The following is a 15456-nucleotide window of genomic DNA, read 5'->3' as shown; positions in this document are numbered from 1 at the left end:
TTGGGAACATGATGTCCATGAAAGTCTGCAGATGGTCTACAAGTAGCCAAACATAAACATTTCCAATCAATGATCAATTCAGTAGAACCAGAGGACCCAGTCCATTCCATGTAAACACAGCCCACACCGTTACGGAACCACCACCAGCTTGCACTTTACCTTGTTTGCAACTTGGGTCCATGGCTTCATGGAGTCTGTTCGACACTAAAACCCTACCATTAGCTCTTACCAACTGAAACAGGCACTCATCTGACCAGACCACAGTTTTCCAGTCATCAAAGGTCCAACTGATACGATCACAAGCCCAGGAGAAGTGCTGCAGCTGATGTCCTGTTGTTAGCAATGGCACTCCCATCAGCTGTCTGCTGCCATAACCCATTAAAAACTTATTTCATAACACTATCTTAATAAATACAAGCCATGTTTTTTTAAGTAAGTAGCATTTTGAAATAAAAAAAAAGATGTGCTAAGATATCTCAAGAATTTTATTTTTACATGAAAGCCTGTACCTTATTCTATGCACTGACACCATTACAGTCTGATTCTTTCTTGCTTACGTTGTGTACTGAGTGGTTAAGATGCCTCCAAAAATCTTGAGTCCTTCCGACTGTGAACTACGGGTTGTTATAAGATTTCTCAGTGCTAAAGGCCTAAAAGTGATCGATATTCATCGTGAGATGTGTGCAGTTTATGGAGTAAACATTATGAGTGATAGAATGGTAAGAAAATTTGTGAAAGCATTTAAAGATGGCCGCACAAATGTGCTTGATGAACAACGGAGTGGGCGTCCTTTGATCGTTAATGAAAGTTTGGTGCAGGAAGTGGACAATAAGGTGAGAGAAAACAGACGCTTTACGATTCCCTCCTTGTGGGATGACTTTACTAATGTTTCTCATAGTGTTTTGTATGGCACTGTGACAAAGCACTTGAATTACCAAAAATTGTGTGCACATTGGGTACCAAAAATGTTGATGGATGTGCACAAAACCAAATGTTTAGACAGTGCATTGACTTTCCTTGAGCGGTACCACAACGACGGTGATGATTTCTTAATCCAAATTATTACAAGCAATGTAACATGTGTGGCCCAAATTACACCAGAATCAAAGCAACAGTCCATGTAAATTGAGCAAGGGCATCGTTTTGCTGCAAGACAATGCCTGTCCGTATGTGGCGAATCAGACCAAAGATTTCATCACATCTTTTCGATGGGAAACTCTAGGTCATCCTCTGTACAGCCCCGATCTTGGGCCCAGTGACTACCATCTGTTCTTGCACTTGAAGAAACACCTGGGCAGTCAGCGTCTTCAAGACGATGACGAAGTCAAAACAGTGGTGATGCAATGGTTAACATGTCAGGCAGCAGAGTTCTATGAGGATGGTATTCAAAAACTGGTACAATGTTATGACTAGTGCTTAAATATTGATGGAAATTTTGTAGAAAAGAAGATTAAGGTACAGGCTTTCATGTAAAAATAAAATTATTGAGATATCTTAGCCGTCTTTTTTTAATTTCAAAATGGTACTTACTTAAACAACACACCTCGTACATTCATCGCACATCCTATATTGATTTCTGCAGTAACTTCATGCAGTGTTGCTTGTATTTTAGCACTGTCACTACACATATGATGCTGCTCTCAGGCATTAAGTAAAGGCTGTCGCCCACTGTGTTGCCTGTGGTGATATGTAATACCTGAAATTTCATATTCTGAGCCCACTCTTGACACGATGGATCATGGAATACTGATTTCCAAAATGGAATGTCAACCTTTTCAAACAAATCACTCGAGTACAAATGACAGCTCTGCCAACACACTGATCTTTTATAGCTTGTGTACATGAGACTGCCGCCATCCATATACATGCATAACACAATCCCATGATGCCTTTTGTCAGCTCAGTGTATGTGGGACCACACAGTCTTAGAAATGTTTTGGAAGCTGAAATTTCATTTTGGTAAAAAATGGATTTAGTTCCTCTTATTATTCTAGTACAGGCTCTCTTTTTCATATCATGTGACTACTGGTTAAAATATGTTAAATGTTACCGGATTCAAGTTAGCTTCTTACTTCTGTAGAGAGAATATGATGAAAGGAGGAGTTGCCACATTCGCCACAAACCATTTTAATTTCAAGAATAGTGATTTCAATAAATTTTGCTCAGAGCAGCACTTAGAAGCTAGTGTAACAGAAATAGTATTTCATAATAAGTCCTTAATAATAGTAAGTATATACAGGGCACACTCAGGAAACATTAACCTCTTCAAAAACATCTGGGAACTCTATTGTCCCAGCTCACAGTAAAAAACAATGAAATAATGGTTGCTGGTGATTTTAATGTGGATTTATTGCAAAGCTCTGTCAGTGAAGAATTGTTGCAATCAGTAATACTATCATTCAATTTAATTCCTACTATGAACTTGTATATAAATACTCTGAGACTGTTGTTGATAATATCTTTGTAGACAAATCTAGGGAAAAAGTCATATCACAAAACCAACAGTAAATGAGCTATCTGCTCATAACCTGCAGCATCTTATGTTAAAGGTTGAAACTTGTCAGGATACAAAATTTATTAAATCTGAGCACAGGAGCGTAATAAATAAGTGAAAAATTCAGAATTATAGGGGACTGCTCAAAGACATGAACTGGAAATATGTTTACAATACTTCTGACTTGAATGGAAAGTACAAAGCATTCATTAATAAAGTTATTTCCACTTTTAAATGTTGTTACCCTCTAAAGGTAACTCAAAAAATGGAAGCCTAAAAATAAACCATGGATTACACAAGGAATTAAGATCTCATGTGGGACAGAAAGGAGACTGTACCTAATATCTAGGAACAGCTCTGATGTTATCATTGTAATACATTACAAAGAATACTGCAAAATTCGGAAGCAATTAATCCAGAAATATAAGCAGCTTTATTATGAGAAAAAGATAATTACACCAGGCAATAAAATAAAAACTGAGATAGGTAGAGGAACAGATAGCTCTAAAACAAATAACACACTAAAAACAAGTGAACATAGAGTTACAAACCTCTTCAATGAGTACTTTGTTTCTGTTACTGACAGCTTAAGATTATCAGGTTCAATAAACAATGCAATGGAGTATCTGAGACCAGTCTTTACAAATAACTTCAGTGAAATGGAAATGACATTCAAATCTCCCAATGAAGTAGCATCCATCATAAAATCCTTAAAATCACAGTATTCTAGTGGTTATAACAAGTCAATGAAGTTAATCAAATAGTGCTCATGTGAGTTGAGTTCCATCTTAAGTTACACTCCTGGAAATGGAAAAAAGAACACATTGACACCGGTGTGTCAGACCCACCATACTTGCTCCGGACACTGCGAGAGGGCTGTACAAGCAATGATCACACGCACGGCACAGCGGACACACCAGGAACCGTGGTGTTGGCCGTCGAATGGCGCTAGCTGCGCAGCATTTGTGCACCGCCGCCGTCAGTGTCAGCCAGTTTGCCGTGGCATACGGAGCTCCATCGCAGTCTTTAACACTGGTAGCATGCCGCGACAGCGTGGACGTGAACCGTATGTGCAGTTGACGGACTTTGAGCGAGGGCGTATAGTGGGCATGCGGGAGGCCAGGTGGACGTACCGCCGAATTGCTCAACACGTGGGGCGTGAGGTCTCCACTGTACATTAATGTTGTCGACAGTGGTCGGCGGAAGGTGCACGTGCCCGTCGACCTGGGACCGGACCGCAGCGACGCATGGATGCACGCCAAGACCATTGGATGCTACGCGGTGCCGTAGGGGACCGCACCGCCACTTCCCAGCAAATTAGGGACACTGTTGCTCCTGGGGTATCGGCGAGGACCATTCGCAATCGTCTCCATGAAGCTGGGCTACGGTCCCGCACACTGTTAGGCCGTCTTCCGCTCACGCCCCAACATCGTGCAGCCCGCCTCCAGTGGTGTTGCGATAGGCGTGAATGGAGGGACAAATGGAGACGTGTCGTCTTCAGCGATGAGAGTCGCTTCTGCCTTGGTGCCAATGATGGTCGTATGCGTGTTTGGCGCCGTGCAGGTGAGCGCCACAATCAGGACTGCATACGACCGAGGCACACAGGGCCAACACCCGGCATCATGGTGTGGGGAGCGATCTCCTACACTGGCCGTACACCTCTGGTGATCGTCGAGGGGACACTGAATAGTGCACGGTACATCCAAACCGTCATCGAACCCATTGTTCTACCATTCCTAGACCGGCAAGGGAACTTGCTGTTCCAACAGGACAATGCACGTCCGCATGTATCCCGTGCCACCCAACGTGCTCTAGAAGGTGTAAGTCAACTACCCTGGCCAGCAAGATCTCCGGATGTGTCCCCCATTGAGCATGTTTGGGACTGGATGAAGCGTCGTCTCACGCGGTCTGCACGTCCAGCACGAACGCTGGTCCAACTGAGGCACCAGGTGGAAATGGCATGGCAAGCCGTTCCACAGGACTACATCCAGCATCTCTACGATCGTCTCCATGGGAGAATAGCAGCCTGAATTGCTGCGAAAGGTGGATATGCACTGTAATAGTGCCGACATTGTGCATGCTCTGTTGCCTGTGTCTATGTGCCTGTGGTTCTGTCAGTGTCATCATGTGATGTATCTGACCCCAGGAATGTGTCAATAAAGTTTCCCCTTCCTGGGACAATGAATTCACAGTGTTCTTATTTCAATTTCCAGGAGTGTATTTGTGTAATCAGTCTCTTATCAGTGGAACATTTACAGACTGGCTAAAATGTGCTGAAGTTAAGCTTCTTTACAAGAAGGCAGTTAGGGAGGTACCACAAACTATTGACCAATTTCACTTGTGCCAGCTATTTGGAAAGGTTGTGTTCAAGCATCTCCTTAACCATCTGATTGCAAATAATGTATTGCCCAAGTCACAGTTTGTATTTCTTAAGGTTTCTGATATAGAGAAACATGTTTACACTTACTTTGAGAATGTAGTTAATTCACTAGATAATAAATTAGGAGCTACTGGCATTTTCTGTGACCTGTCAAAGCCTTTGAATGTGTGCACCACAGCATTCTTTTAAGTAAATTGGAACATTATGGTGTCACTGACAGTGCTGTGAAATGGTTTGAGTTTATATAACAGAAAGCAAAGGGTGTCATTGCGAAATACTGTGTAGTAAGCAGTCAGTCTTCATCTAACTAGGAATTAATTACATGGGGTTTCCCTTAAGATTTCATCTTGTGTCAGTTGCTTTTTCTTGTGTTCATTAATGACCTCTCACCTGTTACATGTGATACTAACATTGAAACAAATGGCAAGTCAGGTACAGACTACTAATCAAATTGTCATGTTAATAAATGGTTTAAAGCTAATTCACTGTCATTAAACTTTGAAAAGATCCACTATATGTAGCTGAGATTTTGTAAGAGATTTCCTTCCATCATTGGTATAACATATGAAGACATGCAAATCAAAGAGGTTGACAGTGTTAAATTTCTGTGAGTACAACTCAATAATAAATTCAGTTGGGAAGGGCATACCACAGAGTTGCTGAAGTGCCTCAACAAGTCTGTATTTGCAGGATGAATGATATCAGATGTACGAGATATAAATATAAAAAACTTGTGTACTTTGCCTATTTTCATTCTAGCGTGTCATATGGGATCATATTCTGGGGTAACTTGTCAAACCGAACAAAAGTTTTTATAAAGTGCAAAAGCATATAATAATACTCATTTGTGGTGTAAATTCAAGAACATCATGTAGAGCTCTTCAAGGAACTGAGTATTCTAACTACTGCTTCTCAATATATTTATTCCTTAATGATTTTTGTTGCAGTTAATATGTCTCTGTTTCCAACCGATAGCTCAATATGCACTATCAATACTAGGAATAATAAAAATCTAAATAAAGATCTTACCTTGGCTAAAAAAGGGGTCCAGTATTCAGGAACATAGATTTTCAATAAATTGCCAGCAACCATTAAAACGTGATTACAGATAAAGCACAATTTAAACAGAGTCTAAGTGACTTTTTGTTAGGCAACTCCTTCTACTCAACAAATGAACATTTTAAGAATATTATGAGAAGGAAAGTTGCTACTCACCATACAGCACAAATGCTGAGTTGCAGATAGGCACAACAAAAAGATTTTCACACTTTAAGCTTTCGGCCAATGGCCTTTGTCAGCAACTGATACACACATGTGCGTGCATGCATGCGCATGCACACGCGCACGCTCGCACACACACACACACACACACACACACACACACACATGTTCACTCAAACACAACTCACACACATGACTGCAGTCTCAGGCAACTGAAACCACACTGCGTGCAGCATCAGCAGTGGATGATGGGAGTGGTGACTGTGTGGGGGAAAGGAGGAGGCTTCGGCAGGGCAGGGGAGTGATAGTATGGTGGGGTTGGCAGACAGTGAAGTGCTGCAGTTTAGATGGAGTGCAGGAGAGAAGGTGGGAGGGATGGGAGGGAGGGGGTAGCGGTAGTCATTGAAATGAGGGATGTCATGTTTGGCAGCGTGCGCACTAAAAGAGTGGTCACTTGTTTCTTGGCCACAGTTTGTCATTGGCCATTCATGTGGACAGACAGACTGTTGGTTGTCATGCCTACATAGAATTCAGCACAGTGGTTGCAGCTTAGCTTATAGACCACATGACTGGTTTCACAAGTTGCCCTGCCTTTGATGGTATAGGTGAGTTTAGTGACTGGACTGGAGTAGGTGGTGGTGGGAGGATGTATAGGACAGGTATTGCATGTAGGCCTATTACAGGGGTATGTGTCATGAAGTACAGGATTGGGAGCAGGGGTTGTATAAGGATGGACAAGTATATTGTGAAGGTTCGGTGGACGGTAGAACACAACTATAGGAGGGGTGGGAAGGATAGTGGGCAGGACATTTCTCATTTCAGGGCACAACAAGAGGTATACAAAACCCTGGCGGAGAATGTAATTCAGTTGCTCCAGTCCTGGATAGTATTGAGTTACGAAGGGGCTGCTCCTCTGTGGGCGGACTGTGAGACTTGAGGTAAGGGATTGGAAACAGGGTTTGTGTGAGGATGGATGAGTATATTTTGTAGGTTTGGTGGACAGTGGAATAAAACTTTGGGAGGGGTGGGAATGATAGTGGGTATGACATTTCTCATTTCAGGGCATGACGAGAGGTAATGGAAAACCTGGAGGAGAATGTAATTCAGTTGCTCCAGTCCTGGGTAGGACTTAGTTACGAGGGGAATGCTCCTCTGTGGCTGGATGGTGGGTCTTTGGGAGACGGTGGGAGACTGGAAAGATAAGGCACGGGAGATTTATTTTTGTACAAGGTTGGGAGGATAATTACAGTCAGTGAAGGCTTCACTGAGACCCTCTGTATATTTCAAGAGGGACTGATTGTCACTAGAGATGCGACAACCATGGGTGGCTAGGCAGTATTGAAGGGACTTCTTGGTATGGAATGGGTGGCAGTTGTCAAAGTGGAGGTACTGCTGGTGGTTAGTAGGTTTGATATGGGCAGAGGTGCTGATGTAGCCATCTATGAGGTGGAGGTCAACATCTAGGAAGGTGGCTTGTTGGGTTGAGTAGGACCAAATGAACCAAATGGGGGAGAAGTTGTTGAGGTTCTGGAGGAATGTGGGTAGGGTATCTTCACCTTCAGTCCAGATAACAAAGATGACATCAGTGAATCTGAACCAGGTGAGAGGTTTAGGATTCTGGGTGTTTAGGAAGGATTCCTCTAGATGGCCCTTGAAGAGGGTGGTGCCATGCGTGTGCCCATAGCTGTACCCCAGATTTGTTTACAGGTAATACCTTCAAAGGGGAAGTAATTGTGGGTGAGGATACAGTTGGTCATGATGACTAGGAAGAAGGTTGTTGCTTTGGAATCCATAGGGCATTGGGGAAGGTGATGTCCAATAGTGGTAAGGCAATTGTGATGAGCAGGGCATCGTTTGCTGAAGGGACAGGAACTGTGGAGAGTCGGTGGAGGAAATGGTTGGTATTTTTTGTATAGGAGGGTAGGTTCTGGGTAATAGGTTGAAGGTGCTGGTCTACGAGAGCAGAGATTCTCTCAGTGGGGGACAGTAACCAGCCACAATGGAACAATGGAGCAATGGAGCATCCTGGGTGGTTAGGTTAATGGACTTAAGGAAGCATGTAGAAGGTAGGAGTGCAGAGAGTGACAGGGGTGAGTAGACATATGGAGTCCAAGGGGATGTTCTGGGATGGGCCTAAGGATTTGAGTAGTGACTGGAGATCCTGCTGGATTCCTGGAATGGGGTCACTGTGGCAAGGTTTGTAGGTGAAGTATTTGACAGCTGGTGGAATCCTTCCATCAGGTAATCCTTACAGTTCAGAACAACAGTGTGGAGCCTTTGTCCGCAGGTAGGATTACAATGTCAGGATCAGATTTTAGATGTTGGACTGCAGTTCTTTCTGCAGATGTAAGGTTAGTCTGCATGTTGAGGGATTTGGGGAATGATGGTGAGGCAAGGTTTGTGGTTAAGGAACTCTGGAAAGTTAACAGGGGGTGGTTTGGGAGCATTTGGGGAGGATAACAGTTGGATGGAAGTTTGAAATGAGTTAGGCAAGATTCAATTTTGGTCTTTGGTTGAGTCTGATTGCACTGGTGCTGCTGCTCGCAGTGTGGTTTCAGTTGCCTGAGACTGCAGTCATGTGTGTGAGTTGTATTTGTGTGAGTGTGTGTGTACACTTGTGTGTCTGTTGTTGACAAAGGCCATTGGCCGAAATCTTTAAGTGTGAAAATTTTTTTGTTGTGCCTGTCTGCAACTTAGCATTTCCACTATATGGTGAGTAGCAACTTTGCTTCTCATAATATTGCTATATTCCATCCTGGATTTCCATTGTTTGAACATCTTAACAGAGCTGTTAGACCACCTCATGTAAAAATATCTAGTATATTTCAGTTTTGACTGCACTTGGTCACAACAGTCAAAACTAGGTGTTTTGTGTATGATAAATTTATTAAAATTGCATAACTATGTTTCATTTTGGCAATGTATTAATTCTGTAAATATTAATGGTTCCAGTTTACTGTAATGTCGTCATATATTTTGACAATTTCTTGATAAATGATCAGGGAAGTGAGTATTGCATTCAGATGTTTTATGTTTTTTATGTTATTCTTTCTGGCTTCTTCCACATCCATGAGAATCATCTCTTTCTTTGGTCTATGGAATGAAAACTGAATCTAATCTGATATAATCTAATCTAATGTAATCCCTTGTTCTTGTAAATGCCAGTGCTAGGAATAGTTTTGTTTACGAGACAACTTTCATGTCCCTTTTTAGGATCATCCCTTGAATTTACAATGTCTGTGGTGATCCATCTCTCAGTATTTCCCTTATTTGGATTTCTAGATAATAGGGGGCAAGCAATATATATGTAATAACTATGTTGAGCAAAAGTACCGGCAGATCAAAAAGTCAGTATAAATTTGAAAACTGAATAAATCACGGAATAATGTAGATAGAGAGGTACAAATTGACACACATGCTTGGAATGACTTGGGGTTTTGCTAGAACCAAAAAAATACAAAAGTTCAAAAAATGTCCGACAGATGGCGCTTCATCTGATCAGAATAGCAATAATTAGCATAACAAAGTAAGACAAAGCAAAGATGATGTTCTTTACAGGAAATGCTCAATATGTCCACCATCATTCCTCAGCAATAGCTGCAGTCAAGGAATAATGTTGTGAACAGCACTGTAAAGCATGTCCAGAGTTATGGTGAGGCATCCCTAGAGATGTCGGTTGATCACGATACACTTGCAACTCCAGGTAACCCCAAAGCCAATAATCGCACAGACTGAGGCCTGTAGACCTGGGAGGCCAAGTATGACGAAAGTGGCAGCTGAGCACACAATCATTACAAAAGACGTGCACAAGAGACATTTCACGCGTCTAGCAATACTTTGTTTTCTTTTTTTCTACTTCTAATAAAACCCCATGTCATTCCAAGCATGTGTGTCAATTTGTACCTCTCTATCTACATTATTCTGTGGTGGATTAAGTTTTCAAATTTATACTGATTTTTTTATCACTCGTTACTCCCATCCCTCCTATCAAACAATATAGGAAAAGACAGATTTCTGCTTACCATAAAGAAGACAATTGCAGACAGGTATAATTAAAAGACACTTACATAAAGCTTTTGGCCACAGACTTCGTCAGCAAAAGAGATACACGCACCATTGTTACAAACAAGCAGCACACATCATGTACTCCAATGTCTCGGCCCGAGATGCTGGTGTTGGCTGTCATGTGTACATGATGTGTGCTGCTTGTATGCGTGAATGGTGTGTTTCTCTTTTGCTGATGAAGACTGTGGGCGAAATATTTATGTGAAGTTTCTTGTAATTGTGCCTGTCTGTAACTGAACATGTCTTTTTACGGTAAGTAGCAATCTGTCTTTTTGTACATTGCTGATATTCCTACCTGAGGTTACCATCTCTCCTATGTAATTTTTTATTTTTAAATTTTCTGACTTCAGCTGACTAAATTCTCACAGTATTACTCCACATCAAACACTAGTTACTGTTATTTCAACTACTTGTCCATAATGATCTGAGATTGTAGCATTTATTACTTGAACTGTTTGCCTCACCTGAGGAATATTTGTAATTGCATGGTTTATCAATGGTTTTGAGATCTCAACATCTTGTTGTTGGTGGTGGTGCTTAGTGTTTAACGTCCTGTCAACAACGAGGTCATTAGAGACGGAGCAGAAGCTCGGGTTAGGGAAGGATTGGGAAGAAAATCGGCCATGCCCTTTCAAAGGAACAATCCCGCCATTTGCCTGAAACAATTTAGGGAAATCACGGAAAACCTAAATCAGGATGGCCGGAGACGGGATTGAACCATCGGCCTCCCGAATGTGAGTACATCTTGTTGGGCTTTATACATTCTTTTTTTTTATTACACAGACTGTAGTCTAATATGCATGCAGCCACAGTTACAGTATGCATGGTTTCCACCTAGAGTGTGGTACTGTTCCTCACATGTCATGCCCTTGCACCCTCTCCTGCCATAGTAATTGGAAATGTTGTGTCAGATTCACTTCTCTCGCTGACTCACCTTGTAATAGGTGTGATACAGCATTATATACAATGATTCCATGTTCAAATTGAGAGCTTGCCAACATGGTGTTCAGTCATGGAAAGGCAAATGGCAATGGGTTGAGGGCAGCAAGGTTGTATCAGGAGACCTATCCCAATCGATAAGAACCACAGCATTCAATGTTTGCAAGAGTGTTTTGCCTTTTGTCTGAAACAGTGTCATTTCAGAAAGCAGGAAATCATGAATGATGTACACAAAGTGTTTGAACACCAGACTCGGAGGAAAATGTGATTAACGCTGTGGAAGGGTACCACCAAGTCAGTAGCTGGCAGTTGGCCCACTAGTACAAGCCGGACAACCGTGAGGAACATACTCCATGACAACTGGTACTACCGTTATGACTTACAGTGTGTGCAGGGCTTACTAGCGACAGACTTTCCACAGTTTTGTCACTGGTTTCTCCACCAACACCCACTATTCTGGGATTTGTGTCATCCATCCTATTCACAGATGAGGCCACCTTTACATGGAGTGGTATCTTCAACTTTCATAACAGCCATCTTTGCGATAGTATGCAGAACTCCCAAGGTATGGTGACAGTGAATCATCATCAACAGTGCAGCCAAAATGTGTTGGCTGGGATAATTAGCAATCGTATTTTGGGACCAGTCTTCCTTCCCGTCACCTAAGAGGCCAGAACTACTGGCATTTATTGCAGGTGACTTTGCCTCCTCTGCTGGAAGAAGTGCTATTGATGATTTGAAGGGTTATAGGGCTGGTAATGATGGTGCTCTAGCCCACTTCACCCTTAATGTCTGGACGCATCACAGTTGTATCTTCCTTGGCTGGTGAATCAGACAAGGGGGTTGGGTTAGGTTTTTTAGGGGAGGTCATCAGTCTCATTGGATTAGGGAAGGACCAGGAAGGAAGTCAGCCATGCCCTTTCAAAGGAAACATCCTGGCATTGGCCTGGAGCAATTTAGGGAAATTACGGAAAACCTAAATCAGGATGGCTGGGTGCAGGATTGAACCGTCATCCTCCCAAAAGCGAATCCAGTGTGCTAGCCACTGCGCCACCTCGCTCGGTAGACAAAAGAGTCCAGCTGCATGGCCTGCTCATTCACCGGATCTCAACCCATGCAATTTCTGGTTATGGGGCTATTTTAGAAGTATCATGTATGCAGAGCATATGCCAGAGCTGGAGACACTGGAGCAGCATATTCATGCTGCCTTTGACACTGTTCAGATGCAGCCTGGCCAATGTGAACAAGGGAGACAGAACGTGCTACAGCATGTACACATGTGTTGAGGCACATTTTTCAACACATATTGGAACTGTGGGTACATGGTACAGTGTGTATTAGACCACAGTCTCTCTGTAACAATTTATGGTTGAAAAAAATGGTCTCTAGCATGGAAACCGTAATTTACGGACATAAGTTTGTTAGACCTTTTTTGTTCTGTATCCTCTCACCGATCAATCCTTAACTTGAGATTGTAGATATTTATCAGATCACAGAAACTTCTGTATGACAATATCCTTTAATGTATCAATATTCATATCCCCCATTATAACTAATGTTCAAGAAATTATCTATTGTCTGACCTGAAAGCACTTCTAGATCTTTCTAAAAAAGAAAAAAAAATAAACATTTTATTTGTGAACTAGGTTATTACTACAGACCCTGCAACTTCATACCATTGCTTACATACACTGCAATTACCCCTCTCTTATATTTAATACTATAGAAATGAATGAATCTTTTATAGTTCTCTAGATTGCAAACACGTATTTCATCTCTCCCAGGCCATGGTCTGACATAATGAAAACCTGGAAGACCTATAGTGTCTCAGCTCCTGTACTCCAAGTGTGGACCATGGAAGAGCAAAACATACAAATACTGAGTCATGAAAGTGCACCAGGAGCTTGGTTTGAATGCTATTGAAACACAAAATTATCTCTCATTTGCATATGATGTTTGCAAAGCAATACAAAATACAAATGAAATGTTTATACTACATTGAACTGAAAAGTAAGCCATGATGGAGTGGAACACAACTCTTAAAAATTTATAAATTGTAAGTTTTCAGAAAGCCTGTTCTAAATAGTAATCATAATGTAATGCAACTCAGGTAAGAAAACTTCTCTGCTCACAGGTGGAAAAATTTATCTCTGAAAGCCAGCATGTTTACTCTGCAGTGTCAGCTGTCCACCTGGAGACAAGTTCTGGTGTAATAAACCCAGCAGCAGAGTTGGGAAAAGTATTAATGCAGCTACAAAAGAGGCCTCTCTTCATCTTGGATGGTATGAGTAGCATAGGTGGTGTCTCATTTGCACTGGATAATCCTGCATCGCCTGATGTTCTGGTTACATCTGCTAATAAGTGCCTGCAGTCTGTGCCTGGCTGTGCCATCATCATTGCAAGAAGAGCTGTATTTCAGCAGTGCAAAGGTTACAGTCAAAGCTTATATCTTCATTATGTACTTAACATATTATTCACTGTGCAGTCATTTCAGTGACTGTGTGTCTCAGCCAAGAAAGTTTTTAAGGATAAAGAATAAGTCCAGGAGTAAATAAGAACAAGCCAACAGATATTATAAACTGATTTATTAATTGTAGTCAGCTTTTATGTTGTGGTCTTCAGTTCACAGACCGTTTTGATGCAGCTCTCTCTGATGCTCTATCCTGTGCAAGCTTCTTTGTTTCCAAATAACTACAGCAACTTACATAATTCTGAATTTGCTTACTGTATTCATCTCTTGATTTCTCTCTATGATTCCCACCCCCTCCTCCTCCCCCCACCAAACATTTCCCTCCAATACCAAATTCACGATCCCTTGATATCTCATAATGTGTTGTATCAATTGATTCTTTCTTCTAGCCAGGTTGTGCCATAAATTTCTTTTCTCATCAGCTCTAATCACTACCTCCTAATTACTAACATAATCTGTCTATCTAATGTTCAGCATTCTTCTGTGGCACCAAAGCTTCTATTATCTCCCCTCTAAACTGCTTATCATCCACATTTCGCTTCCATGTATTGCTACACTCCAGAAAAATACACTCAGAAAACATTTCCTAACACTTAAATCTATGTTTGATGTTAGCAAAATTTTCTCTTCTTCAGAAACACTTTTCTTGCCATAGCCAGTCTACACCTTATGTTCTCTCTATTTCAGTCCAAATAGCAAAACTTATCTTCTACTTGAAGTGTCCAATTTCCTTATCTAATTCCCTCTGCATCAACTGATTTAGCTTAAATAGTATTTATTCATGAACACATATGTGCTCTCTTTTTATTTGCAGTGGATAGAAATAGACATGCAATTCAACATGCACTAATGTTGCTACATTAAGGAAAATCTTATTTTCATTAAAAATAAATGCATCCAAAACTCCCAACACTAACTACATTTGTTCACACAAGTCAGTTATGACAGTGCCGCAGTTTTTTTAGATTCTGATTTTTGGAAAGGTTTTCAGTTTCTTCAGAAGAGATTATTTATTACAGTTTGTTCCATGAACTAAATGGATCTATCATGTGGTACAAGACAGTTTAGTGGAAGTTGTTTCCATTCCTCGTATTTTCCTGGAACACCACAATAGTGAATGAAGAGATGAATTTTTACTATTATTGATTATCCCTTATATGACAGGTAACTAATGTGATGTAAGTGTGCGTAACGTGATCCAAACACTTTGTTTTTCAGGAAATTGTCGCAGCTTGAGCTTAGACTTGTGCTCACAGCTGGATGGCTTGGATACATGTGGGCAATTTCGCTTTACACCACCCACACATTGTCTTCTTGCATTACACAGAGCTCTTGAAGAGCTGAAATCTGAAGGTGGAGTATCTGCCCGAGTGAAAAGGTATATCAACTTATTTAGTCTTACTGTAAAGTTGCCTGTGGTAGCCACCTTCTCTTATGTTACAATATTCCAGTGAGACTTCATACGTATTAGTACTCTCCCTTCACAAAACCGTCAACCCTTGCACCAGTTTGGATAGTCCCACAATTTATCATCTCACTCAAACTTCTTGCTCCTTGTGGTGTTCCATCGCCTTCTTCAAAACACTCAAGAAATACAGCACTTATCATCCCAGTCATCCTTCTGTTGCAGGCTGCAAGTTCCCTGTGGAATGATTTCCTGCATTAATTGATGAACATTACGATAATAATAAAAAGCCTCCCATCCCTATAAGAACTGTTAACACTGCATCTATCACCTTTAATTTATAGCTATTAAGTTTTCACCTTTATGAGTTATGGAAGGAATAGAGGTAACAATTACCTATAAGTGGGGATGTTGAGTGGCTGGCATGCAAAACTAAGACTGAAAATGTTGCTTAGCTCTTACACACCATTTATATTTATCAT

At 41.3% G+C, this 15456-nt stretch overlaps 1 protein-coding gene across 2 annotated transcripts in view; it reads left to right on the top strand.

Annotated features, from left to right (window-relative positions):
* Positions 1-15456, top strand: part of LOC126281716 (2-aminoethylphosphonate--pyruvate transaminase-like) — a 96899-nt gene that overhangs the window by 60444 nt on the left and 20999 nt on the right. For both annotated transcript variants that reach the window (XM_049980889.1, XM_049980890.1), the window contains 2 exons: positions 13234-13528; positions 14788-14947. In XM_049980889.1, the coding sequence (XP_049836846.1) occupies positions 13234-13528; positions 14788-14947 (455 nt within the window). The remainder of the gene's footprint in view (positions 1-13233; positions 13529-14787; positions 14948-15456) is intronic.

The sequence above is a fragment of the Schistocerca gregaria genome, chromosome 7 (genome assembly GCF_023897955.1).
Source record: "Schistocerca gregaria isolate iqSchGreg1 chromosome 7, iqSchGreg1.2, whole genome shotgun sequence".
Lineage (NCBI taxonomy): Eukaryota > Metazoa > Arthropoda > Insecta > Orthoptera > Acrididae > Schistocerca > Schistocerca gregaria.
This window is presented reverse-complemented; position numbering and strand designations above follow the sequence as displayed.